The sequence below is a fragment of the Ammodytes marinus genome (assembly GCF_949987685.1).
Source record: "Ammodytes marinus genome assembly, chromosome: 16".
NCBI classification, from domain to species: domain Eukaryota; kingdom Metazoa; phylum Chordata; class Actinopteri; order Uranoscopiformes; family Ammodytidae; genus Ammodytes; species Ammodytes marinus.
In genome coordinates, this window is record NC_137220.1 from 7,033,559 (window position 1) to 7,058,682 (window position 25,124).

At 38.2% G+C, this 25,124-nt stretch overlaps 2 protein-coding genes across 9 annotated transcripts in view; one reads left to right on the forward strand and one right to left on the reverse strand.

Moving 5' to 3' along the window:
* The window catches only part of rbfox1 (RNA binding fox-1 homolog 1), a 37,539-nt gene extending 22,465 nt beyond the window's left edge, over positions 1 to 15,074 (forward strand). For 3 of the 8 annotated variants that reach the window (XM_080043770.1, XM_080043771.1, XM_080043772.1), the window contains exons 9-12: positions 1,191 to 1,230; positions 5,115 to 5,179; positions 8,872 to 8,947; positions 11,079 to 15,074. In XM_080043770.1, coding sequence (XP_079899896.1) covers positions 1,191 to 1,230; positions 5,115 to 5,179; positions 8,872 to 8,947; positions 11,079 to 11,201 — 304 coding nt within the window. In that variant the 3' untranslated portion in view covers positions 11,202 to 15,074. Of the gene's footprint in view, positions 1 to 1,190; positions 1,231 to 5,114; positions 5,180 to 8,871; positions 8,948 to 10,720; positions 10,828 to 11,078 lie in introns of all 8 variants that reach the window. The other 5 variants (XM_080043773.1, XM_080043774.1, XM_080043775.1 and 2 more) reach the window with 5 other exon arrangements.
* Positions 15,075 to 22,555: 7,481 nt separating this feature from the next.
* The window catches only part of LOC307262993 (junction plakoglobin-like), a gene marked incomplete at both ends in the record, with an annotated part of 47,930 nt that continues 45,361 nt past the window's right edge, over positions 22,556 to 25,124 (reverse strand). The window contains one exon of the mRNA XM_080044012.1: positions 22,556 to 22,692. Coding sequence (XP_079900138.1) covers positions 22,556 to 22,692 — 137 coding nt within the window. The remainder of the gene's footprint in view (positions 22,693 to 25,124) is intronic.

Below are 25,124 nucleotides of genomic sequence, written 5' to 3' on the forward strand. Positions count from 1 at the left end.
GTTCACTGACCAGGGGCCATATTCACAAAACATTTTATCTTACATCTAAGAATACTCCCAAGGAGCACTAAAAGTTCCTATCTTAAAGTTATATCTTAAGACCTATTCACAAAGATTCAGGAAACCACGTTTACCAAGAAACAGGTAGAATTCCTTAACTAAGGGGATAGAACATAAAGTCAGCTTACATAGCTATGCTGATGATACGCATCTGTACAAGGGATGCAGGGATCCCAATATAAAATGTAACTGTACATTACGCCTTCTACGGTTCAATTCTCAATTGAGAATAGCGGATTTTTCCGTTTTGTAATAACATTTCATGTAGCCTAACTAGTTTCCATGCTTTGTATTTCTATCTGAATTGGCTCTGTCGGAGCTTTAGAGTAGCACATGAACGCAGCATGTATCTAAACATCCCTTTACGATGAGCCAAGCCAGTTGGATTAACCAGTGCTGTTAACTACAACAGAGTCAAAATTCACATAACACTTCAACATTGCAAGCGGAGCCGAAAATCAGAAGTTGGAAACAGAAGACATTTGAAGACTTAATCCACTTCTTGAAAGTAAATTTGCTCTGCTGAGCTTTCTGCAGCAGTTCTGAACTCGCCCTTTTCCGTTCATCTCCAGCTTGGTACTTTTCAACAAAAGCTTTGTGTTTGTTCTGGAAATGTCTTTTAAATGACATTTCTAGTTGTTTGCTAACTTCTCTCCACATACAGTATAGGGCATAAAGGAAACCCAGCATCGTTGGCAGTAAAAGCAAAGGAAATTCTAAATTCTCTATTGTCTTCTGGGATTTTTCTTTTTTAGGATTTATCCAATGTTAGCTTACCTAAGCCACAGGGACGGAAACTCAAGATTAGCCATTTATGTCACATAGTATCGACAAGTACTGTAACTGATCATGAGATTACACTGATTATGACAACAAGTGATTTTGACAACAAGCGTTCTCCAGAAGAGTGTTTGTGGACCTTCCCATCCTCCTCACCCTGCCATTACAGAGCAGAGCAGAGGGGGTTGCCTGTTGTTTCTCCCCTTTGTCACTGACCGTCTTATGTCTTTTTATTCTTTTCTTGATTGTGGAGATGGAGTTTGGTTGGTAGCTAGCCCAGTGGCCGCATGTCAACATATACTAATATGGATTGTTTTTTGTTTGTCTTTGTGTGTTTGCATCCTCTGCAGTGTTGTTTACCAGGATGGATTTTATGGTGCAGATATTTATGTAAGTATTATTTACTGATATGACATTGCATGCTACACTGCCGTCTCCGTGGTTTCTGCCCTGTCGCTAGGCACATGCTAGCCCCCATCCTCCATACTTATTCATGGCTGCTCCGCCATCAGCTGTGGTAGCAGATAGCTGGTCGTTTCACAGCCAGCTTTTCAGATTATGTATGTATGTATATTCAAACAACAAGCGCTGTGGGTGAGACACAAGCCGCACTCAAACCAATAAGCAAATAAAACTACTTTTTACAGGTGCAATACAAATCCTGTTTGCAACATCTGATTTGATTTTGGTTCATGATTTTATTCTTAAGCAATTTTTTATTTAAGATGTATCAAAGTGAAACCATCTTCAGGTTCGTAATACATTGAACTCTGTGGGTAAGCGTACACTCATGTTGTTGACCTACTACTGAATCTGGGTAAATGCTGGAAATATTAACATATACTGTTTGCTCTTTTAAAAAATAAAACCCTATATCATTATTATTTTTCCCATGCATTTTTTTTCGCACTCAACACAATTTTCATAGAAACTTTACTCAAAAGTAAAACCAATTATTATTAATTATCTCTTTAATTCTTTACGTAATATAAAATAGATATACAATATGTTTTAGGTGTTTTCACCTTTATTTGATGGATGGAGAAGTACAGAGTTAAAATGGGGAGGGTGGAAAAATTAAGGACATTTAGTCGTTTAAACGCAATTTGAAAAAATAAATACAAGAAGAAAACGGTAATAATTACTGCAATGGTGAAAAATAGAACTACAAGCACATACATGGAGGCTTTTTAGGGAGATACAGACCAATGATGCAATGTGCGTGTGTGTGTATGTGTGTGCGTGTGTGCATGTGTGTGCGTGCGTGCGTGCGTGCGTGCGTGTGTGTGTGTGTGTGTGTGTGTGGAGGAGGTGCCTAATATCTCCCATAACATTTGACCTCTTTGCTACCCCATTAGCCCCCATGCCCCTACCACAGGGATTTATGGCCTGGCTACATTCAGATTTAATATTCATTATTAAAGGGCTCAAGGGCCCCTGACGCTGTGTTTTCGTTGTATTAAAGAAGTGCTGTAGAATTGTATTCAGTCAGTTCAAATAGCTGATTAGATCAGAGTGAAAGAGCTTTCGGAGAGGTTTTTAGAACTGTTGGAAAATGGGGATGAAAAAAGGAAATACTGTACATTTGTGAATGGTGGCTCAACATCGCTGTTATTGGAACAAGGCTTTTAAAAACAGAGCTTTATTTCTAATTCCTGTTCCTGGGCATATCCAAACTCAAAATTTCCTTGGAAAATAGCGACTAACAAAAATGACTGTTCATATGAACAATCACAATGCAACCTGAAATTGAGCATTATAGGTCACTTTTAACAGATACAATTATTAAAAGCTTACGTGTCAGTCATTTTCTATAGGAACAGGACTTGGTCTTGGTGGCTGCATTGCTCAAACTATATTTGAATTGCAGCTTTTACTTGAGATGTTACTCTTATCAAGAATCATGTCAACGCAGTATGTTACAGTTGGGAATGCTGTGTAGACATTAAGGGTTTTACGGTAGTGCGATAGCTTGCCTGAAGGCAGCAGTGGCACAGCATGAATGTGCCTGCAGCCTTGTTGCTGTGAATAGTGAAAGTCAGTGAAGATGGATGGACAGAGAGGAGAGGAGTCCTGCTCCGCCTTCTTTCCCCCTTCAGTCAATCAGTTAATGTGATAGATCGTAACGTTCACTATGGGAGACTGTGTGTGTGGAGGGGCCAAACCTTGACCATATGCACACACACACCAACCATTAGTCTCCTTTACAAACACACACACACACACACACACACTGGTACACAGAGCTGTAGGGATGTCATTAGTCACTCAGTCAGGAGTGACAGTCCACCGTGGCTGGTGACTAACACAGGCCAACCTGTTCATCTTGCTGCCATGGCCCATCATCACACGCGCTAAGTATCACTTACTTTGCCTCCACAGTTTATAGTGGTAATAATACATTGCTCATGTCAGGAAAGACACACTGTCTCGGTTGTAGAGCGTGGAAGGGTAGAAGGTGAAATGATGTGAGAAGTGCCGGAGTTGTCACTGAGCCTGTGAGAGAGAAAAATGGCGTTTGTTTTATGATAAATGAAAGCTCCTTCTCAGCCATGTGCCAGTAACAGCCGACAGTCCGCTGTCAGTTAACAACTGAAAAAGAGTGGCCATTTGTAAAATCACTGATTATATTTTAACAAGGCTAATACACATCCACGATACAAAAGTGGTGTGGTGGAAATAAAAAACAGATGTAGATAAAAATCATTCTTAGATGTAGAAGTCCTGCTTGTGGGGGCAACGATAAGACTGCAAGGAAACCAAACAAACAAAAAGCATAAGATAAGCAGAAATAATCACACTACTGAAAATATAAACAAGTCGAGGGATGCTTCAAGTCCTAATCAGCAAGACGGACCTTTTACATTGGACACTGAACACCAGAGGTGGTACAAGGTCATTGTTTTGCAAGTCACAATGAAGCCCCAAGTCAAGACCAACCAGTTAAGCTTCGGCACAGTTTCAACACAGAAAGATTTGAGCTTCCTAGACATTGTGTCCTGTTTTCTGGCTACTTGAATAGAATGAAAATAAGACAAAAAATATTATAATATATTATTATATTATTTGTCAATGGACTACTTTTACTGCTATTACTATTTGTCTTTTTTTTCTTGACCACGTCTGTTTCACAAGATTGTACATGTGAAAAAAAATTACTTTCTTAAAGTGTTCTAACTTTTTGAGAATAATTTTAACAAATTATACTTTGTACTAGAGAGTTGTGGGGACAAAATTGGCCATTTCAAAAAGTGTTGGGGACATTTTACAGCAGTACAAAAACAAAGTAACACTCTGGTAGAGGTGAATCATCACCTCCGGTATATTAAAGACTTGTCCTATTTGCAAAGGCAGGATTTGTTGCAGAGCTAGTGTATTGGATTTAATAAGTTTGAACTAGAGTTCATCTTGTAGTGTCCACCCACTGAGCTTATTAGCGCTCCTCATTTTGCCCTGCTGGATTAGGATTCATTGTTTTACACGGCTCTGCTGAAAACTCCTAACTAAAGTTTTACACACAATGACACACATTGTTCTTGTCTTTAAACATGTTACTGCTGCTGCCGCCATCATCCTCCATTTTTTTTTTACCAGACAGACAGACAGACAGACAGACAGACAGACAGACAGACAGACAGACAGTGAGCTCAACAACTCAACAGTGAGGCACAGGTCTCAGGGAGCTAATTGGTTGCTTTCACCGGGGGCTGTATGGGGTTGAGCTCGTGTCTTCATTATTTTTGACTTGGTCTTGTACATTTAGTTACAGAGAAAAAGCACATGAGCTTATCAAAGACATTTCATCATAAAATTCATCACATGTTGCAAATGGGGTCACGTGATGAATTCACATAAACAGTAAGAACAATTTCCCTATGACATACAATATTATCTAATGAAATGTGAAATGTATATATTATTTACACTCACTGTTTTTGTAAGGGAAGATTTGATTGGATTAAAGTCGACACAACATGGGTAAATAAATAAATAATTTGATATTTCTTTGCCAGAATTTCATTAAGTCTGTTAAGATATATCAAAAATACATTAAGACTTGTACACTGAGAAACACAATTAACAGGACATATACACGAGTCAAAAATGGCAGGGACTTTGAAAAAATCAAGAACCTTGTATTGTTTTTTTGTTGTAGTAAATGTCTGTCTCAAAGTGACACTGTCTGGCATTAAGTACAATAGAAACCTATTTTAGATAAGAACATTCAAAAACACAGTGCATTGATGTGTATTATGTTGTGTGTCTGTTTCTAGGGTGGTGTTGCTGCCTACAGATATGCACAGCCTACTGCTGCCACAGCTGCTGCATACAGTGACAGGTAAGATTAAACTGTCAGTGTCATTTCATTTTTGCAATATGTAAGATTTTCAATTTAAATATATATATATTTTTTTTAATATTGTTTTTCACTGGCTCGAATCAGTTTTGTGACTTCTTCTCTAAATACTATTTTGGTTCTGTACTATCTGCTGTCTACATACGCGCCACAATCGCGCAAGCACTCAGAAAGAGATGATGAATTTGAAATGTATGACTAGTGACAAAAAATAAAAACACAAGCTTTGGAGAGCTATTAATTCGACATGGCAAAGCAAGCAGTCAATAATGAGACCAGAAATGGCAGAAAGTAACGCTCCCCCTCAATAAAAGGGAAGGATATCAGAAGAAGGAAAATGCATTAAAAAAACTACAGTAGGCCTATATCTAGAATTTACATTATAACCTTCAGATGTGTTTAGCTATTTTTCTGATGGCTAAGTCTTTCTAAAGTTAAAGGTGCTCCGAGGAACTTTTAGTTTGTGTTAAGCATTGCGCCCCCTTTGGACAAAGAGGTAGTGTTTTTCACTATGCCAGCTGTTGTTCCTGGGTGAGCGTACCCTGATGAATGCATTAAGAATAACTATCTAAAAGTAGCATTCTTTGCATTGATGCTCTCGTTTGCTGTAACATGTCATTTATGATCATCAGAGGAAAAATTTGACTGTTTAAGGAATATTGAAACATTTTCTCATAGCACCATTATTATGGTAGTTGTGTTTCTTTGTGTGTGTTAGTTTTTGTGCCAGTGCAGATGTGGGTTTCCAAAAGATTAGCAAAGCAACGCAAACATATTGAAAGCGTTTCAAAAATATTCTCCGAGGCTCAAGCCACGCGGGATATATTTTGGCAGCGTCGCTTGGCAGATGAGACTAGTTTCGTTCAGAAAAGGTTCTGTGTGAATCGCAGTGTTAAAAGACAAAGACAAAGACAATGTTCAACCGCATTCAGTCAACTACCTCCAAGCTTACTCTGCAACTAAGTTTATCTTCAAAAAACAAATAATATTTTCCTTGATACATTTAATTTAAGTCTATATCTGCATTATTTTAATCACTGTTGAGCTATGTCGTCATACAGGATATCATGTTTGGTTTTTCAGTTATATGGCTTGCTATTTGTATTTTTTTGTCTTAAGTGCATTTTTTTATATCTTGCGCTGTTTTGTACGTATTGTATTTTTGATGTGTTTCCCATCCTTAAAGGGGCATTGCAAACTAAATATTATTAAATAAAATCCCTTTGGTGTTACAGTCACTGGTTGCCTGCCAAGAACTTGAAAGCAATGTCCAAATGAAGCTGAATTATAAATTAAAATAGGATTTAATAGCGTTCACTTTTTTAAGGGTGGTGTCAAAATTTAAATTCCGTTACTCATAAAAAAGACTGCATTATGATAGCCAAAAGGTGGAGTGCAATCAACCTACTTAATCTTTTGTACCAGTTGAAGTGTTTGGGATGCATATGATAAGTGTCTCCTTATGAAAGATAGTGAGCGCATATTTTTTGGCCCTGTGTGAGGCATTACAGCGGCATATCCTTTAGAGGATCCTCGTTCATGTTTGACTAGGGACTCCAAAAATATGAAAAAAACAACCCTCTCTTTTTTTTCACCACCACTTTTCTGAAAACCTGTGTTCGAAAACCTCAGTTAGATTTCTCTCCACTTATTGCATAAGGGGAGAAGCCAAACGGTCAGTTAATAGAGCTTTAAACAGAACCTGTACAAAGGCTAACACGAGGACTGTTTGGATTTGACACCTGTGTTAAGTGTAGCTTTGAGGGCTTTGCTTGTGTACCTGTTTGGCCTTAATGTTCCCATCTGTGCCGGGGCCACGCTGGCACCATGTGGGTCACGCTCCTGCCACAAGGGTCACAGATGGGAAGCCACTAACAGCAGCTGTCATGAGGCCTGAACAGACCCAATACAAATGCAATGCAGTCAATCATGCAAAAATCATTAAGAGTATTCACAAATTACTACACACATGCACATGGGTGAGCACAGACCTTGTTGGTAATTTGCCAAGGGCAGGAACTTTTCTAGAATAGGCTACAGGAATTTTAAATGCTGCGTTCCATTTTACATTGGAAGTCAGAGGAAAGGCAAGTGACGTCACTTCAGAGTTGACTGCGTTCCAGTAGTGGGGAAATGACAAGAAAGAAAGTTTGCCTTCAGCGATCATCTCTGGTTAGCCATTGTTAGCTAAATGAGTTGATAGCCATGCTCTATGTTATACTTTGTGTATGCAAATATGGTGGCAACATAACTACAGATAGACAATGAGCATTGCAGGTGATGAGGTTTTCTCAGAGTTTCCACGTAGACATTCTGACTTCAGGAGGAGTTCCCGGAGCATAACTATTATCTTCATGTTGACATTTCACAAAGTCACTTTCCTCAGGTCAGCATGACTTTTCTCATTTGCTCTTTAGGGTAAAATGTCTCGACAAATATTGGATGGATTGCCGAGCAATTTGAGAAATTCTTGCATTACAACTTTTGCGATGCTTTCCATTTTCATTCAGCGCCCATCATCAGGTCCAATCTTCAGTTTGCCCTTAAGCGTCAGCGCACATTGGGTTAATTATTCAAATTAGCAAATGTTAGCATGCTAAACATTATCCCTGTTTAACATCCAGCTTTGTTTGTAAAAACCTGAGATATTGTCCTGGAAAGAAAGTGCTTGCTACTTTTCTAAAAGTGAAACTCCTCCAAAATAAGAAAAAAAAATCTTGATGAGAATTCAGTCTGACGTATTCAAACTATCTATCTAAGGCTTAGATAGTTGAAAGACAATATTATGGCTGCATAACAATGTTCATTTTATGTCTTCCCTCACATATTTACTCTATATCCAAAAACCTTGACGGGTTCCCAACCATTTTGTAGACCTATTAAAAAAATTGTTTTCCATGTTTATCTTTTCACCTCAGGGTCATTTTAGAAATGCATTTGATTCAAATTTCATTTGAATTCATGTTGTAGTTGCAGCTTACCACACACACACACACACACACACACACACACACACACACACTGAAGATGGGAGAGGGCTCTGTGCAGTGAGATAAGATAGGTCGAATGCGGTGCTGGGCTGAGAGTGTGTATTGGGTGTGTGTGTGTGTGGGGGGGGGGGGCTGCATAGTGAATAGCAATGTCCAAAACTAATCGGGATTAACTCCTAATCGCTTCAACCACTAGGCTCTATGCAAATCAGCTCAATTATGGGCACAGGCCCTGGCCCCTGATTGGCCCTTATCAAGGCCAGACTAGGACATGGAGGGGAGGAAGGGAGGAAGGACTGGCCCTAGCATGGCTGCTCACTTGGAATAAACACTGCTGCTGTATTTTCTTTTTCTTTTTTTAATAAAAACATTGATTCTTTACTTTTTGGATTGTTTGTACAATATATCTCATGATTCTTTAAGGTTTTTATTTATTGCTCTGTATCACTTATCAACTCTTTTTTTTTGGCTAATATGCTTTGACAGCTTCCTAGACTATTGCTAGAGATTATTAAATTGAATGGGTCTTTACCCAAGAGATGATACAAAATGACAGATAAAATGGTGGTTCATTCATATTTCCACACTACTGGTCACACTGCCATGGAAGTTTGCAATTATAAAACAAAAAAAAGATTTCTATTGATTTTATCTATTGATTTGTTATTTGATCTGTTTCTACAGTTACGGACGGGTATATGCTGCCGACCCCTACAACCACGCACTCACTCCAGCAGCCACATACAGCGTTGGTGCCATGGTAAGACTATCACGCCTGCCATTATCTCTCTTCTCCATTACCACTCCTGAGCCTCTTCTTCTCATGCATTGTCCCACTCCTTTTATTTTTTCAAAGCATTTTCAGTATTTATTTATTTATTTTCATTTTTAAACATGAGTCTCCAAAATTGAGGTGCAAATTGAGCTCCTGTTCTGCCGTCCATGTCACTTGCTTCGATTTACATCGTTTAGAGCTGCACTTTGTGCTCTAGACTTCAGGGAAGTGAAAATAATGAAGGCTACCTGACCAATTATTGCATTTTGGTTCTGTTGAATAGGGCAACGGAATATGATCCTGATCAGATATTTGAGTGTTTGAGTGTGTGTATAAAATGTGTTACGATATGTGAAGCGCTTTGTGACCCTGGTCTGTGAAGGGCGCTCTATAAATAAAGCTTATTTACTTACTTACTTACAGATATACAGTATATTTTAAAGAGCAGTGTTGTACAGCATCGGCAGTAATTTCCTTCCATTTTACACCTATGTCGTGAACAGAGACTTATAAACTCTTGCACCTGCACTGGAGGATGTGGACCAATAACGCGTTCAGAACTAATATATTTGGTTATACAATAAGGCTTGGATGACAAAATACCCCTCCCTGTACTTTTCCCAGTAAAAAGCTGGTCAGCTGTTCTATGATCAGTGTTAGCTACCAAACTTTTTTTTTTTTTACAAAAAAGGGATTTTGACAATAAGCGTTCTCCGGAATTGCCGACTCCACCTTTTAACCTGGTTGAATACAGGTTAAATAAAAAATTAATTAAAACCATAAAAACAGGCAGAGCCGACTTGAGCTGATTGTCAAACACGCGGCCCACGTATTTAAGTGTGTCCAGTTAAAAAGGCCTTCCTTAATGTCATATTTAATTGGTTCCTAGTACACTAGAAAGAATTGCATTGCTAGCTTTATCACATTTTGCTAACTGCACTCCACAATCTCCACACACTCTTTCTCTTGCCCCATATTTCTCCCCCATTCTATTATTCAGTTGCTGTGCTCGGCTTTTTCTGCAGCGCTGACATCTCCTCACTTAAACTTAATTGAATTTGTCTGTGCCGCTAACAGCAGTCCAAATGACACATTAATCCCGCCTGTAAAAAGGTGATGGATGTCCTCATGCCTTGGCAGCGTGGTCCATGTTAGTTATTATATTTCTAATTTGGTGGAGACCAACTCGCCCCACACTCCCTGGTAATGAAATAATTAGTCATTTTGATAATGAAATCCCTGGTGGGGAGGAGGCAGGCGAGGGAGGAAGGGGAGAAGGGAGTCAGAAAGCTGGGCAGGACTGGAGGGAGATTGTGGGAACTTATACTGAAAAGTGGCAAAACGCACTCCAAACTGAACATAAAGCCAGAGTCAGCTACTGTGTAAATTAATAATCAAACTTTGTTATGAATGTAAGCAAATAAAAAAATAGTATCTGCATAAAAATAAATACTCAAAATGTCAATCAATACACTAATAAGGACTGGTCAGGGTGTAACACCTTGCTTTTACAGAAGCTACGCACTATAGCTTTAAGAATAGCTCGGAAAAGCTTTAAAAGAAATGCATCTCGATAAACAAGTTATCATTGTCCACTTTTGTGAATTTCACGGACACAAGGCACATTGCACAAACTATCTAAAATAATTGTTGCTAAAAGCTAAAAATGTGCCTACATCTCCATCAACATTTTTGTCTTTGATCCATCTTTCCCTTCACCCTTCTCATGATAGTATTGACGGGATTTCTTTCACATAGCTGTTGGCATGTTCCCCTGGCATGAAGCGTCTCGCTGTGCACGCTGCATGACGGTTGCTCCAGTCATTGGTCTTTATCATCCACCATGGCTTTGCACTGGAATAACGGTAACGTAATGTTGAAACTCTAGTTATAGTGTTGTGCTAATGAGGTTTGTGTTTGTGTCAATGCCTTTGTGTATGTATACCTTGGTCTTTATATTAAATATTTGTGCGTGTGTTTTTTGCATTCTATTTTGGGTGTATGTACCTGTGTGTGTGTGTGCGTGTCTGCGTGTGTGTGTGTGTGTGTGTGTGTTTGTGTGTGTGTGTGTGTGTGTGTGTGTGTGTGTGTGTATGTGTGTGTGTATTTGTTTTAGAACGCGTTTGCCCCACTGACAGATGCCAAAACACGGAGCCACGCCGACGATGTGGGCCTAGTGCTGTCTTCTCTGCAGGCTAGCATATACCGAGGAGGCTACAGCCGCTTCGCACCCTATTAAACTACACCTCCTCCAACCCCTATACTCAACCTTCCAAAACGGGACAGACAACGTTTGTGTGTGTGCGTGTGAGTGAGTGAATGACAGAGAACTGTAAAATGAACAAGTTATCAGAGGAGAGATGCTAGTAGTAGTGAGGCCTGGATATCGCAATACGTGCAAGTTGGTGCAACACTGCAAGGCATCTCCTAGGACAGAAGTACAACAAAAAAAAAAGAAAAGAAAAAAAGAATAAGAATAAAATGACAGCTGATATTTTTCATCTTATACCTCAGATATTTTGTGCTGTGTATTTTGATATTGTGGGTTTTTCATTTCTAAAGATTTAAACATAGATTATCGGCGGTAGAGAGTTTTTTCCATGGTACTAATAGAGAGCTGCTAGAGCAAGGATTAGAAGAAAAAAAAAACACAGTAAATATTATATATCAGATTCAAATTGTTAGGGCTTGTACACAACTCTGACCCTGTACGATATTATAGGTCACAGTCACACTTTGGAGTTTTTATGTTTTGTAAGAGTGTTATAAAGTGACTATGTTAGTCAAGTGTTGTTGTTTTACTTTGTTACTATTTAGTTTTTGTTGTTGTTGTTGCTTTGGCACTTCCTCTGCCGGTTCAAATGATATTTTTTTATCATTTGTTTTTTGGAGGAAGTAAAGAATCCTTGGAGAACAAGGAGTGGTAAAGGGTTTTTCTCTCAACTTTTGAGGGCAGTGTGGTAACGTTCAGGAGCCTGAGAGCAGCCATGATTGCTATTTCTCAATTATAAATGTACACTTTACACACTACACCATTAACACACATGCATTCATGATACAGAGTTCATATAATTTCGACTTTGTATTGTATTTTTTTTTCTAGGTCAATTAAGATTGATTAGGTCTAATTTCAGGACCACATTTAGCCAAAGAATACCTCACTAAATGAATGCCCAAACTAGCCTTTTTCCATCATGTTCTGAAAGTATTACATGTTTTGGCAGCGTATGTGCTGACTCATGCCCCCTGTCAGCAACATACATTCTAGCCTGCTGACATCAGCCACTGTACTAGTGATGATAACTACAATGCATCTTTCAAAGACGTTTAAACTAACAGACACATAACATTTTCGCTCTTTCTCCTGCAGTGTTTGCTGTCAACAGCTGGCACCCACTTAACCTGGACCAGGGCTGTTTCTATAGCAGTACAATCCAATGAAACACAAAGTTGTATACCTGTATAAGCTCATGGTAAACAGCTAGCTGTACCAATATGACACAACATCAAAACCAAGTCCATAATACTCACCTGATTACTACAACACGCTACGACGTAAGTTCCAGTGACTATATTGATTGTACAGTTTATTAATTATAGCCCGTAATTAAATGAGAAAAACTTCTTGTAAATATAAGCCACTGAGTCATAGATTCTAGATGAGCTCTCCATTTAATTTTTATTTTCCTCTGATGAATGCAATACATTTTCTTTCTAGTTAAAATGAAAATGTTTGTATTACAATTACAAAAATGCAGCAACTTGTTTTTGTATTAACAAAATCTTGTCTCTCTCTCTGAGGTAATCTTGAAATCGCGACGTAATTATTAAATATATACAGGAAGTAATAAGACTACAGCAGATATTAGCAATCACAGCTGCCCTCAGTTTCCATAGAACATACAGGTATGGTTTCTTTTCTTTTTTGGGAGAGAATGCTGTGAGTCAGACTGTAGATTTTTTAACTAATGTGGTTCTTTCTTACATCACTTTAAGCCAAAGGTTCAGGTTGACACATCTGGCGTGCTTACGTGTATAGTCAGGATTCTCATAGATATCTCCGTGAGAATCTCATAGATATAAATTATGAGATAAGAAAAAAAAAAGATTGCCATGGCAACTATACTGTTCCACCATTTAATTGCTCAGTCTGGAAAAAAAAAGATTTTAAGGAGTGGTTCAACTTTTTTTTATTTCTATCTTGTTGCCTCACCCTTGGGCTCAAGGCAAAGAGGAAGAAATCATTCCTTTAACTGTGCGTGCATTTTTGACATGGGCAAGACATGGGCAAAGGTCGCTCATTGCTAGTTAGCTTAGCTCAAATACTGGTAGTCAATGGGAAGTTTTAGCCTGCCTCCGCCGACAGACAAAATATAGAATTTACAACGTCACTAAACAGCCATGTGTGCTTGTTGGGAATTGTATAGTTACCACATCATATTTTTTGCACTATATGTCATTTTAGAATCAAATGTATCAAATAAGGAAACCATCCACTCAAAAAAAACTGACATTTTGTTTTGTTGACCTACTGACAAGTACATCTCCATTGGTTTGCACATACAAATGGTAAATAAATAAGGCCTAACAAGCACACATGACCGTTTAGTGATGTTGTGAAGTTTATCTCTTTAACAGGAGTTGGGCAGTATTTGTGATGAGCTAAATAGCAATGCGCAACCTGTGCCCATGTCTCCTTTGGAAATGCACACACACTTAAAGTAATGGTTTCTGTCGCCTTTGTCTTGAACCAGAGAGCGATGAACTATTGAAATGTTGAACTATTCCTTCAATACGATAACATTTGATTAATTGCATAATTCTATATAAAACGGTCAGAGTCCTGAAGAAGATAAGTCAAACTTTAATCACAGAATTCTGACGTAGAATTCAAAAACTAAATATTTTGTGGCACTAACCCTCTTCCGTACTGTGTAGTGTTTTGTGGCACTAATCCTCTCCCATACTGAGTAGGGTTGGCCATCCAGATGTAGATGTTTTTTATATAAACTTCCGATATATTCATTGGTATAACTGATGATTTTTATATTACAGGAGAGATTTAAAAACAAATATAAAGAAGTGGTCAAAGCCGCTATATCTATTTTTTCCTTTGTTAATTTTATTTTGCATTGTTTTATTTTTATTTGGTCTTATAATTACAGGGGGTAAAGTATAATAATCCAACAATGTACTATATTTGAAATGTGCAGTGAAGATGTTCTCTTATATGAAATACACAATGGTATGTTTTAGGTTTAGACGAGTAGATCAGTTGTCAGGGTGACCTCTCATTTTCTATCAAATCATATTCTGATTTTTATTAACTCTTTACAAATGATGTAATCACAATGTACATACTGTCAATCATTGGTTTGTTTTGCCAACTGTACCATTTTGCACATGAAACTTGTAATTTTCACATGAAACACCTGAGACATATCAGTGCTGTAGTTGTAATTTTTCTCAGCTTTTATTATTCGTTTTGTTTGGTCTTCCTCTCATGTCATTCTTAATGTGACATTCTTTCTGTTATTTTCTAAAACTAAACCTCTTTACTCTTTAAAAAAAAGTTAACTGTTTATTACAATACTTATAAAATATGAAGAGTAAAATATGAACAGGTTAATCTATGCTGTAAATAAAAAGTGAATGAAATCTGTAGTGTATTTGAAAAAGCGCTACATGGGAAAGAAAGGCTCTGCTACGGCTGCACTGCAAGCCAGCCTACGGGCCGCTTCCTGTGCCACATTCTGTTTACAACTATTCCCAATTAGTGGTGTTGTTACATATCTCCCTTTTTTATTTATAACAAATTAGATAGAAGAAAGAAGAAAAAAAAACTCTCAGAAGCATTTCATTATGAAAAAGGCAGCAGTAAGAGCCCAGGGCTGCTTGGCTCTCCACTTGGTTCAAACCTTTGTCTGTGTGCTGTGTGTGAGCCATCAGTCAGAATAAAACCGGACAAATCCTAGTCCTCACTATGCTGAATGTCTGACTGACCGCAACTACTTTATACAAGCTCTGCTTCCAGTAGGTGTTGTGGTTCAAAAACAATGCTTCCTACCCAGTCATTGTATGTGCATGTACTATGGTTCTTCCACTAATCAATAACCATGAATAAAGTTTGGTTTTCTCAAGATCAACTTCTCATTTGTTTGCTCTTTTAAAAACCGTTTGACATAAGAGATCTTCAGAAAAACATTAGCCAGATTGCAAATGGTCTTATTGTGTTAGTACGAGCCAAAGCACACTCAGCACTGTGTTTGGAATTTTTTTGTTCTGAGTTTTATTCTATATTTTTGTCATTGTCATCAAATCTCAAAGAAGAGCAAAATGAAAAACATGTTTATCGGTCTTTAAGGACCTTTGTTCTTCCTTTCCCGATCTGTGGTTCCAAACCTACTGGTATACCTGCTGATGTTGTGGGTATTTAAAAACAGAACACAAACATATGGTTAAAATATAACAAATGAAAATAATTAGGTTCAGTAATTTACGATAAAAGCTTGTCACTGTTGTTTTTCCCAACATCACTCAAAAGGACTTATGTTCAGCTTCAGATGAATACAATATTTTATTACACTTCTAACCGTCAATCACTGTTTACATTTTTATATTGAACCTTTCCCTATCCAATCAGTCTTTTTTTTTTTTAAACCTGACCACACCTTAGCATTGTCGACTGGACTTCTAATTCTCAGTATTCATCATGTTAAATGGTTGGAGTAGGATATTTGTTGAGTTTTATAAATAGAAGTATTTCTATATATCTATGTATCTGTGCTTTCTAATACCTGTATATTATCAGACAAAAGGAAGGAGGAACATCAGCCATTATTCATAATTTCCACTTGTTGAAACTTGAAGTACTTTGGGATCAAGTGAAATATCCGTGTCATCCCTGCTTTATAATTGAAGCAAAATGAAGAATTGCTCTCCCACTCAATTTGATCGTTGTAATTAGAATTTCGTTTTTTTTTTTTTTTTTTTTTTTGCCAGGGGCTCCGGCAGAAAGATAAGCTGTATAAATGTTTAAATTTGATGAAGGGTTCAATAACAGAAGGTAATTATGTCTCACTGGTGTAGGAACAGGTGATCAATAATTAATGCATAGCAGGTCACATGTGATGGAGTTAGAATTCAAACTGCTTATTAATTCTGGATAAAATCTTGAGAGACAAAGAGTCTTGAGGGTTGTGGCTTTTTTTCTTCTTCAATTCTTCCTCTCTAATAGGTGAGACACTAAGCTTCCCTGGGATTTCACTTTGGTAAGGTGTCTCATACATACAAACTAAACAGTATATAACATTAGCTATGCATTGTGCAAAGACCTGCGTGTAATAGTATGTGATTTGTGCATGGAAAAAAATTCTATTAAAATGAATGGCAGAGACAGAGAGACACACGGATGACTACAAATGTCTGGGGGGATTTGAACTAGGAAAGCTGTGGTTCCAATTGTATGCGGCATAAACCACTAAGCTACAAAAACAAACCTGGGAGTGTCCTATACCCTTATTATCTTACTGAGAGCATATTGGAATAAGAAGCTCTTGAAGACTGTCCCTGTGTTCCAAATTGCGTAGGCTACTCTCTTTTTCTATTCTACATACTACAGCTGATCATAAAAATAATCTAGTTAGCATGCAGTATGCTACAATTGGGACAACAGTTTACCTATTTATTTCATCTTAACATTAAGCCTTGATCTTGCCTCTTGCATATATATCCGTCGCATCCCCGATTGTTTTCATATGGAGGCTCTGTCGATGTGACGTATCTTCAGGTGTGCACTGGATTGTGGGTCGGAATCGCCCAAATAGCCTGCTGATTTCAACACTAAAAATCTCCACCGGATGTAGTAAGGCATCCAGGTATTTTTAAGCATGCTGCATCTGACAACAAGAATTGGGACATCGTTTATCTTTTTCTTACCATAGCAGGGAAGTATGGGTATTGGAATGCATGGGCAAGTCAAACAAACCAGTATTCAGATATTCAGTGTTGTGGCTCCAGCCAGTGGTCAAACACCGGCATTTCACATTCTATACCTGTGGCAGAAGTTCAGACAATGAAAAGGCAATAGGACATTGTCCCTGCGTTCCAATCCCCATAGCCTACTTCCATACTATTTAGTATACCAGAAAAAGATTTAGGATGTCCCAATACATACACATCAATTATAGTATGCTGAAAATATATAAATGCCCCACTAACTCCAATTGAATTGTTGTGTATTCGTCTTTATTCTTGACATTTCTCGACATAACAAAAAAAAATCTTCCTTATCTGATTTTTGTTCTCTCCTGTGCCCTAAAACTTTTCTGTACTTTAGTATGTAGTGTAGTAAAAAGAAAAAAGTATGTGATTTGGAACGAAGGGTCAGTGTTACTTTAGTTTTGTTATTGTTAATTGATGTTTTGAGGCTAACGTGTAGCTAGGTAGCTTACTTTCTCCACTTTAGGAGCAATTTTGGGTATTAATGAGTACATAGTAATATCAGAATGTACTAGTGCACTACAGAAGTTAGGGTTATCTTTTCCAATTTTAACTGAGATATTAATTGATGTGACACAAGTTATTTATTTTACACAATATTATGTGCAGATACACCTATCAAAAGATTACATTATGTTGCCACTATTTGTTTATAATTTTTTATTATGCTGCTATAATGTTACATGTTTATTTATATTTGCTCGGCTATTTAACATGTATTAAGTCTGTATCTCTGTTTTCAAGACAGTGTTTCAGGTTTGAGAATGTGAGGCTATCCTCTCTATGTTGCTCTGTTGTGTGCACCAAAATACATAAGAAAATGCTTTGTCTTTGAACTACTTACCTGTTTCAAAATTCAAACATAATGTGTATTTGAATTAATTAAATAATTATTTCGAAAAAGTTTACTGTTCAAGCGTTGACTGTAATTTTATGGGAACTATTCATATACTACTCTGATAGTATCATTTTTCTCTATTGATTCTGCATTCTCTATTTTGAAGATGGATGCTCTACTTGCATGCACTGCTGCCAGTATGCAATATGTGTGACCCTTTTGTAAGATATTTTTTAGGCATTTTCAGCATTGTTTCACAGTTGAAGTACAGAGTGGAGATGGGGGGATGCCTTGCAGTGAACAGAGTTGCCCGGGCAAAGAGTCCAACCCGGGTCCGCTGCAATAAGGACTGAGTCTCAATGGTACACGCTCTACCCACAACACCACAGGCACACCCTATGTGTGAACTTTAAACTACATTTCAGATGGGTTAAGTAGGTTTCATGTAGCATTTTGACGTTGGGTTCAATCCACTAAAATGGTTCTGTTTTAAATAATCTATTTTATTTATAAGACAATATTAAGTCTGTTGAGATCAAGGCTATCAAATATAACTTAATTGTATTTAATTTATGTGCCCATTTTTAAGCGATACACGCAGTCAGTGTTTCTATGCGGAGGCTATCTTTGGTAGGTTCTGTGCACCATCTTGTGGACGAATGAATGACTGTACCTAAATCACACAAGAAGTAAGTCATTTCACAGTCAACTACCATACTGAAGTGTTCAGATTAAACAAAATAATGAAGCTTTTTTTTCCCTAGAGCATCCTATGATTAAATTGTGTGTGTTGTGAATGTGGGAATATTATGGAGTGCCCAAAATTAATCGTTTTTCTTGGAAACATGTTTGCAGTAACAGGGAATTATATTAAATCGAAAATGTCATTCCCATTAGAGCTATTTCATGTGATGTAATTCAAAACAATCATTACTTATCATTCCCTAGGGGACAAAAAAATTGTCCAAAGCAATTTTCATGGAAAAATATTGCAATTGACTAATGCTAAAAGTTCTTTCCTGATTACTGTAAAGGTGCTTCAAGGAACTTTCAGTTTTTTTTTTTTTATTCTTGCACCCCCTTTGGACAAAAGCGTTAGTGTTTTTGTTGTTCCTGGGTGAGCGCACCCATGACAAAGGCATTCAGAAAAATTATATAAAAATAGCATTCTTTGCACTGATGGTCTCGTTTGCTTTCACATGTCATTTATGAAAAAAACGACTGTTTCAGAAATATTTAAAAGTTCCTCGTAGCACCTTTAAGTAGCACCTAATAATAATGTAATAGATATACCAATTGGAATCATGTTCTGGTGACTATTAATATCCACAGCAAATTAATATTATTATTATTGAATATTTTAACGCAATGTAGTTTATAAGATATGACTCTGGAGTAATAGACATGGTGACAGATGAACTAATTACCTTTTATGTAAAAAAAAATAAGGAGAAAAAAGGGGTGAAAGTATGTTAGTTATCAAAATGTCCACGCCCAGACCATGAGAATTAGAAACAATGTCTGAATGAGATAACCTGTATAAATAAAGGTTAAAGGTGCGCTGTGTAACTTTGGGTGTTTGAAGTTAGAAAGTTACCTTAAAAGTTACTGTTTCACTTTTGTTGTTTACAGGAGCAGGGCCCACTGTTTTGTTCACAAACATACTAGTCTTACATTACGTGCCAGGTGCCTCAAAACAAATCAGTTTTGATTTATGATGATAGAATTATTCAATACTAAGAATTACATGTAGAGAAAATGTGTTTTGTAAGCTGTCTGTGGGCTCTGCAAATGTAAACAAATCCACCTCCACTGAAAATGCATAGTGCACCTTTAAGTAAAAACAAAACAAAACATTTCTGAAACATTACTGTTTGGTAATGTCAATTTTCAGAGGGAGCCAGCTATTAAAATTGCTCATTGAGTAGAAGATATCTCAGCACTGGCAAACAGAAATAAGCGCCATATTGTGATGGGGAGAAAGAGAAAGTTGAAATTCAGACATTTTATAAGAAGAAATGAACGAGCCAATGTCCAGAGCGAAAAAAATAAGACAAGATAAGTAGAAAAGGTGTGTTGTATTTCAGTGTTGTCCAGCAGAGAGCAGTGTAGACCAGTGCATACCAAACAGCACTGTCATTAGTCTCATGAAGGGGTGCAGCAGAGCGTTTCCTCAGACAGCAGCAATGACAGACAACCTTTTACAACAAGACAATGTTTTCTGCACGCTAGACAGCTGTAGGGATGCTAAGATTGACTGTACATTGAGCTACATCGTTACTCTATTGATTTGTCTTCAAATTAGGCACAAATAACTATCGTCCTCCATGCAAGCAGAATAAATTTCAACCAAAAACAGGTGAAAATAACAAAATTTAATCATGTTCAGATTCAGGAACAGTATAGCTGTGGTAGATTTCACCAGCAACTGGTTACTATAGTTGTGCTTTTTTAACATTCTTAACATCCTGGGCTAAAAGCTGCTGTTGGTGCTATTCAGAAACCCCTCTTGCACAGATTTTTTATTTGCCCCAAATGTCCACGATGTCCACAGTTCAACTACAGACGCACTTTAATGCAGACCATTTGGACTATATGATGCAATGGTTCGGTAGAAACGGTGCCGCACACCAATCAAAGGTAGAATAATTTACTACATGCTGTAAGCAGCAGCAAGTATTATATCATATCAAAGATGGCAGGGCCCCACCCCTCTACTAATAATTACAGATTTCTATGTTTGGCACATCACTATGTTTAGTATCCTGGAAATCCAGACTCGCCGTTTAAATTTAAATACGCTCCGCTGCTTACTCTGGGAGAGGAACCATTGGAGCTCATTCACCATGTCAGAAAATTCGGAGCTACCAATCAAATCGTACTATCTGATAAGGGCAGGAGTAACCGGATGACGACAGTGCTGCGCATGCGTAGTCGTAGTTGTGATGCCGCCCCTTGAGTTGGGAAGGTCTATCTCTCATCGCCAGACCCTATGGTTCTAGATGTGGGTCTGGATTTCCAGGCTATATGTTTGGCACACCACTAGTACAAAAGTCCTTTGTCATCATGTCTAAGCATGATGTAAGCACTGTTGTATATTATACAAGCTGATCAGAGAGCTGCGGTCCTTCCACTGAAGATGTGTCGGCTCTACCAGGTTATGCAGTGGGAAATGTTGGGATTTATAGTCCGATGCCAAAGGGATTTGTAGTCATTTCCCTGTGAAAATCTGAACAGAATGTCCACTTGGTGAACGCCAGGCTGGGACACGGCGGGGATTTTTTTTGTAGTCCAGTTCCACAATGAGTTTTTTTTTTCCCCGAATGGCTGCCATAATCCAAAAATGGCTTGTCAAACCAGATATCATATTTTTCTCAATATGTAAAGGGTAGAGAATATCTCAAGGAGTACACAACATACTACCATGCAACAACCAAACATGGACACACCCTGGGACATGTGCACTCTTCAATACACAGAGGAAAACACATCGAGAACACAGCAGCTACAGGCTGGGATACAGGGCTAGGACACTGGATGTTGGCAGTATTTGCCAACGGGGGAGGAGTCATGTTCCTGTTAAGTGCTGCATATTACGCAATTAAGAACTCACAGTTGTAAATAGTTTTCATGGTGAGTGCTTCTATGATGTCAGTAAAGGGTTATAGTTAGTTAACCATAACAAAATGTGACTTCAGTGGGTTTTTCCCATGAGATATCCACATGTGAATAATTCCTGTAAATGACAACTAATATTACAACAGGCATTTGCATAACTGACACTGTCACACTTGTACCATGGACGTTGCAACATTTCAGCAGATTCAGATATGCGTTCGATTCGTAAATCCTTTACAGATGAAGTGCTAAAACATAAGGATTATCAGTTGAGTTTGGTGAAGCACATCCTGCTTGTCCCGCTCATCCCAAACTGCCTAAAATTCTTGCCTAATTTGATTGCTTCCCTAAAAGTTCAGACCACCCTAACACACATTCACGTACGCTCACACACACACACACACACACACACACACACACACACCAAAGTAAAACATTATAACAAATTACATTTTAATTTACAGCAACAATAAACCTCTTTTTCTTAAGCAACTTCTTTTAAAAGTTCTTGATTGGTGGCACATGGGATTTTCCCCCCCACCCATTAGAAAGGGCTGATTCCCTTTTGTGATTAAAATCTCCGGTCTCCTTCCTCCTCCCATCGTTCCTTCAGTCTTTCACACTGTGATTTGGTCATTCTTTTACTTTTCCTTCCCATTTTGGTTTCATTCTCCTGCAACAAGAAACAGAAAAATAAATAAATAAATAAATAAAATTAAATATCGATCTCTCTCTCTCTCTGTCTCTCTGTGTCTCTCTGCACACCAAAAAGGTTTAAAATGGTGAAACCTATCCTAAAGGAACAGTTCGATATTTTGGGATGTAAGTTCATTCATTCATATAATAACAGAATCTGAACTATCTTATGTGTAAGTATCAAGTACAAAGCTTACATCAGGACATGGTTAGCGTAACATTTCACCTCTATCGCTAACCAATTAGCATGGTGGATGTCACTTGAAATCTTTGTGTGGGAAATACTTGGTCAAACTGTTTTCTTGCCTGGCAACAAATTCATCCGTTCGCATAGAATTTCTGAGAGAGATCCTCTGGTGAGAAGGCCCAGGAGGAAATGAAATAATACTGCTGCCCATTCCCAGAAGCTGTTAGGTGTATTGTGTGTGTGTGTTTACCTGTTAGAGTGGTTCAGGGTAAGCCTGTCTTAGGTCATAGCCCATGTCAGGCATGTATTGCTCGTGCATGTCTGGGTCCAGTGGCATGGTGTCCAGAGGCATATCAGAGTAGCCATAGGCCGGGTAAGAGCCGTCTAACTCTGAGACACAGGAGAAAGACAAAACCTTATCAAACAAATGTCTTTTACAAATGCACTTTACACGAACATATTGGTGACATGTTCTATCAATGTCTGCAGACGCCATGACCTTACTTGAGTCCTATCTAAACAGCAGGAAACAATGTACAAAAGTGGGTGACAAGTGTTCCACTCCTGTTATCTGTCCAACAGGGGTCCGTCAAGGGTCAATTTTAGGAACAATTCCATTTATCATATAGCCCAGGGGTTTTCAAAGTGTGAGAGAGTGAGCCCCCCCTCAGAGAACAAATTTCTTCTAAATCCCTGTGTTCTGAAAGATCTTTTAATTATTTTACAAATTTCAATATATTTTTGAAACATTATAAAAAAAATTGTGCGTTTTTAAACACATTTTTTAATACATTTTAGCATCTTAATCCAGTGTTTTAATCCTGCTTCCTTTAAGCATGGATAGTAGTGGCTGAGTGTGTGAGTGAGAAAGATAGGCAGACAGACTTTCCCAAATGATTGACTAGTTAAATGTCATTCACACACCCATTGTTTTTTTGCTAGAGCCTCCAATGTCCTGATGGAGGAAAATAGTAGCCAGTGGAGAACCAGACCCTCTTAGGGGGGTCCGGGGTATGCCCCCCCGGGAGATTTTCTTTTCACCTTTTTAAAGTGAAATGCATGAATCTGGTAGCCTGGCATTCCCAGACCTGCCACTAGGCGCTGGCAAATTAAATTTGCTGCGCCTGTTGGTCTGGAGACGCTCCGTTGAAGCTTATCAAGACTACCAGAAATCTGGTATAACGTTTCAATTGGTTCTATCTAATATGGGCGCGCCAGAGCCCTTTATATGGTGCTCTGGGGAGGACGTAACCGGATGACGACAGTGACGTGCATGCGACGTCGAAGCTGTGATAGTAAACATCAAAGATGGCTGCGGATATGTTGTGTGAGTTTGAGACTGCTTTGGCCTCGACCCTTAACGAATTGGAAGACGGGACTCATAGCTTTCACTAGCAAGTAAGTGGAATGTTCTGTTTTGCCGACCGACAACGGCAAACGTTTAATTGAACAGTTTAACAGCTGTTCGCTAAACGAACGGGGCTTACGTCACTTGTGCATCGCTCTGATTGGTTGTAGTGCTATCCAACTGCGTGCAGTGGCATTTGAAATGCACGAGTAGGAGCCGCCCCTAGAGTTGGAAATTACTATTGATCGTCGCCAGACCCTCTATCGTTCAAGATATCAGGGTCAGGATTTCCAGGCTATGAATCTGGTGCACTTTGAGAGGAAAATGAAGAGGCTAAATATGAGGAATTTTGTGTGAACAAATAATTTGGAGACACTGGGTCTGATGAATTAAAATCTATTGAAGAAAGACACATGGATTTTCCATAAAAATATTAATTTAAAATAAAAAAAATGTATGCAGGGTCCTCAGGGTTGGGCTTGGTGCTCTTTTTCTTTAACGAGACCTATTTCTCTATATTATAATGAATGGATTTAAATGCAATGAGATGAACGAAGCAGAAGAACTCTTGTCCAGCTATGCCGTGATCTTGATATAAATATAATATATATTATTTCATGCTAATTGCTAAACAATTGTCACATATGCATGAAAATCTAATTCTGGCTAGCTCAAAAAATTTCAACAGTTTGCAAGAATGCATTTAACATATTGACCTGTCAACTATATCAGGGTAACCTTACCGAAACCGAAAAATTATTTACTATTATCTTTCAGAAGTTACCAGATATTGTTTACATGCACAAATCAGCCATGATGAGTGAATTTGTGAAAGGGGAATCACTGATAAAATAATAATTTCAACCAAATATTCATAGTTCATTTATCACCCGAAAACAAAAAGGTGTTGGAAATTATTTGCTAATCCAGCCCTCCTGTTCCTATTCCATACGGCCTTTCCAAAGGCTGTCTTTGCGCAGCACGATATCACACACACACACACACACACAGACACACACACACACACACGCACATACAAGCACATACAAGCACTGCAGCAGCTCTGTGGCCCAAGTCTATTCTTTCAACAGCAGGGATTCTACCTGCATGACTGTCTGATGACATTTGTGTGTGCGTGTGTGCATGTGTGTGTGTGTGTCTGTGTGTGTGTGTGTGTGTGTGTGTGTGTATATGACAGGAATACTAATATGAGCTCTCGGGTGTATGGGCTGGGTGATGGTTGTGTGTGTTGATGCCCAGCTTTGTTTTAACATAATGTTGTTGTGTTTATAGTGTGTGGAGTGATTGCTGCCGTGGTGACAACTCCATTCCCTCCTGGGGCTTCTGTCTAATGAGCTTTCTTTCTTTGAAGATCTTACCACCTATTGTGAAGTTTTAAAGTCTGTGTGTGTGTGTGTGTGTGTGTGTGTGTGTGTGTGTGTGTGTGTGTGTGTGTGTGTGTGTGTGTGTGTGT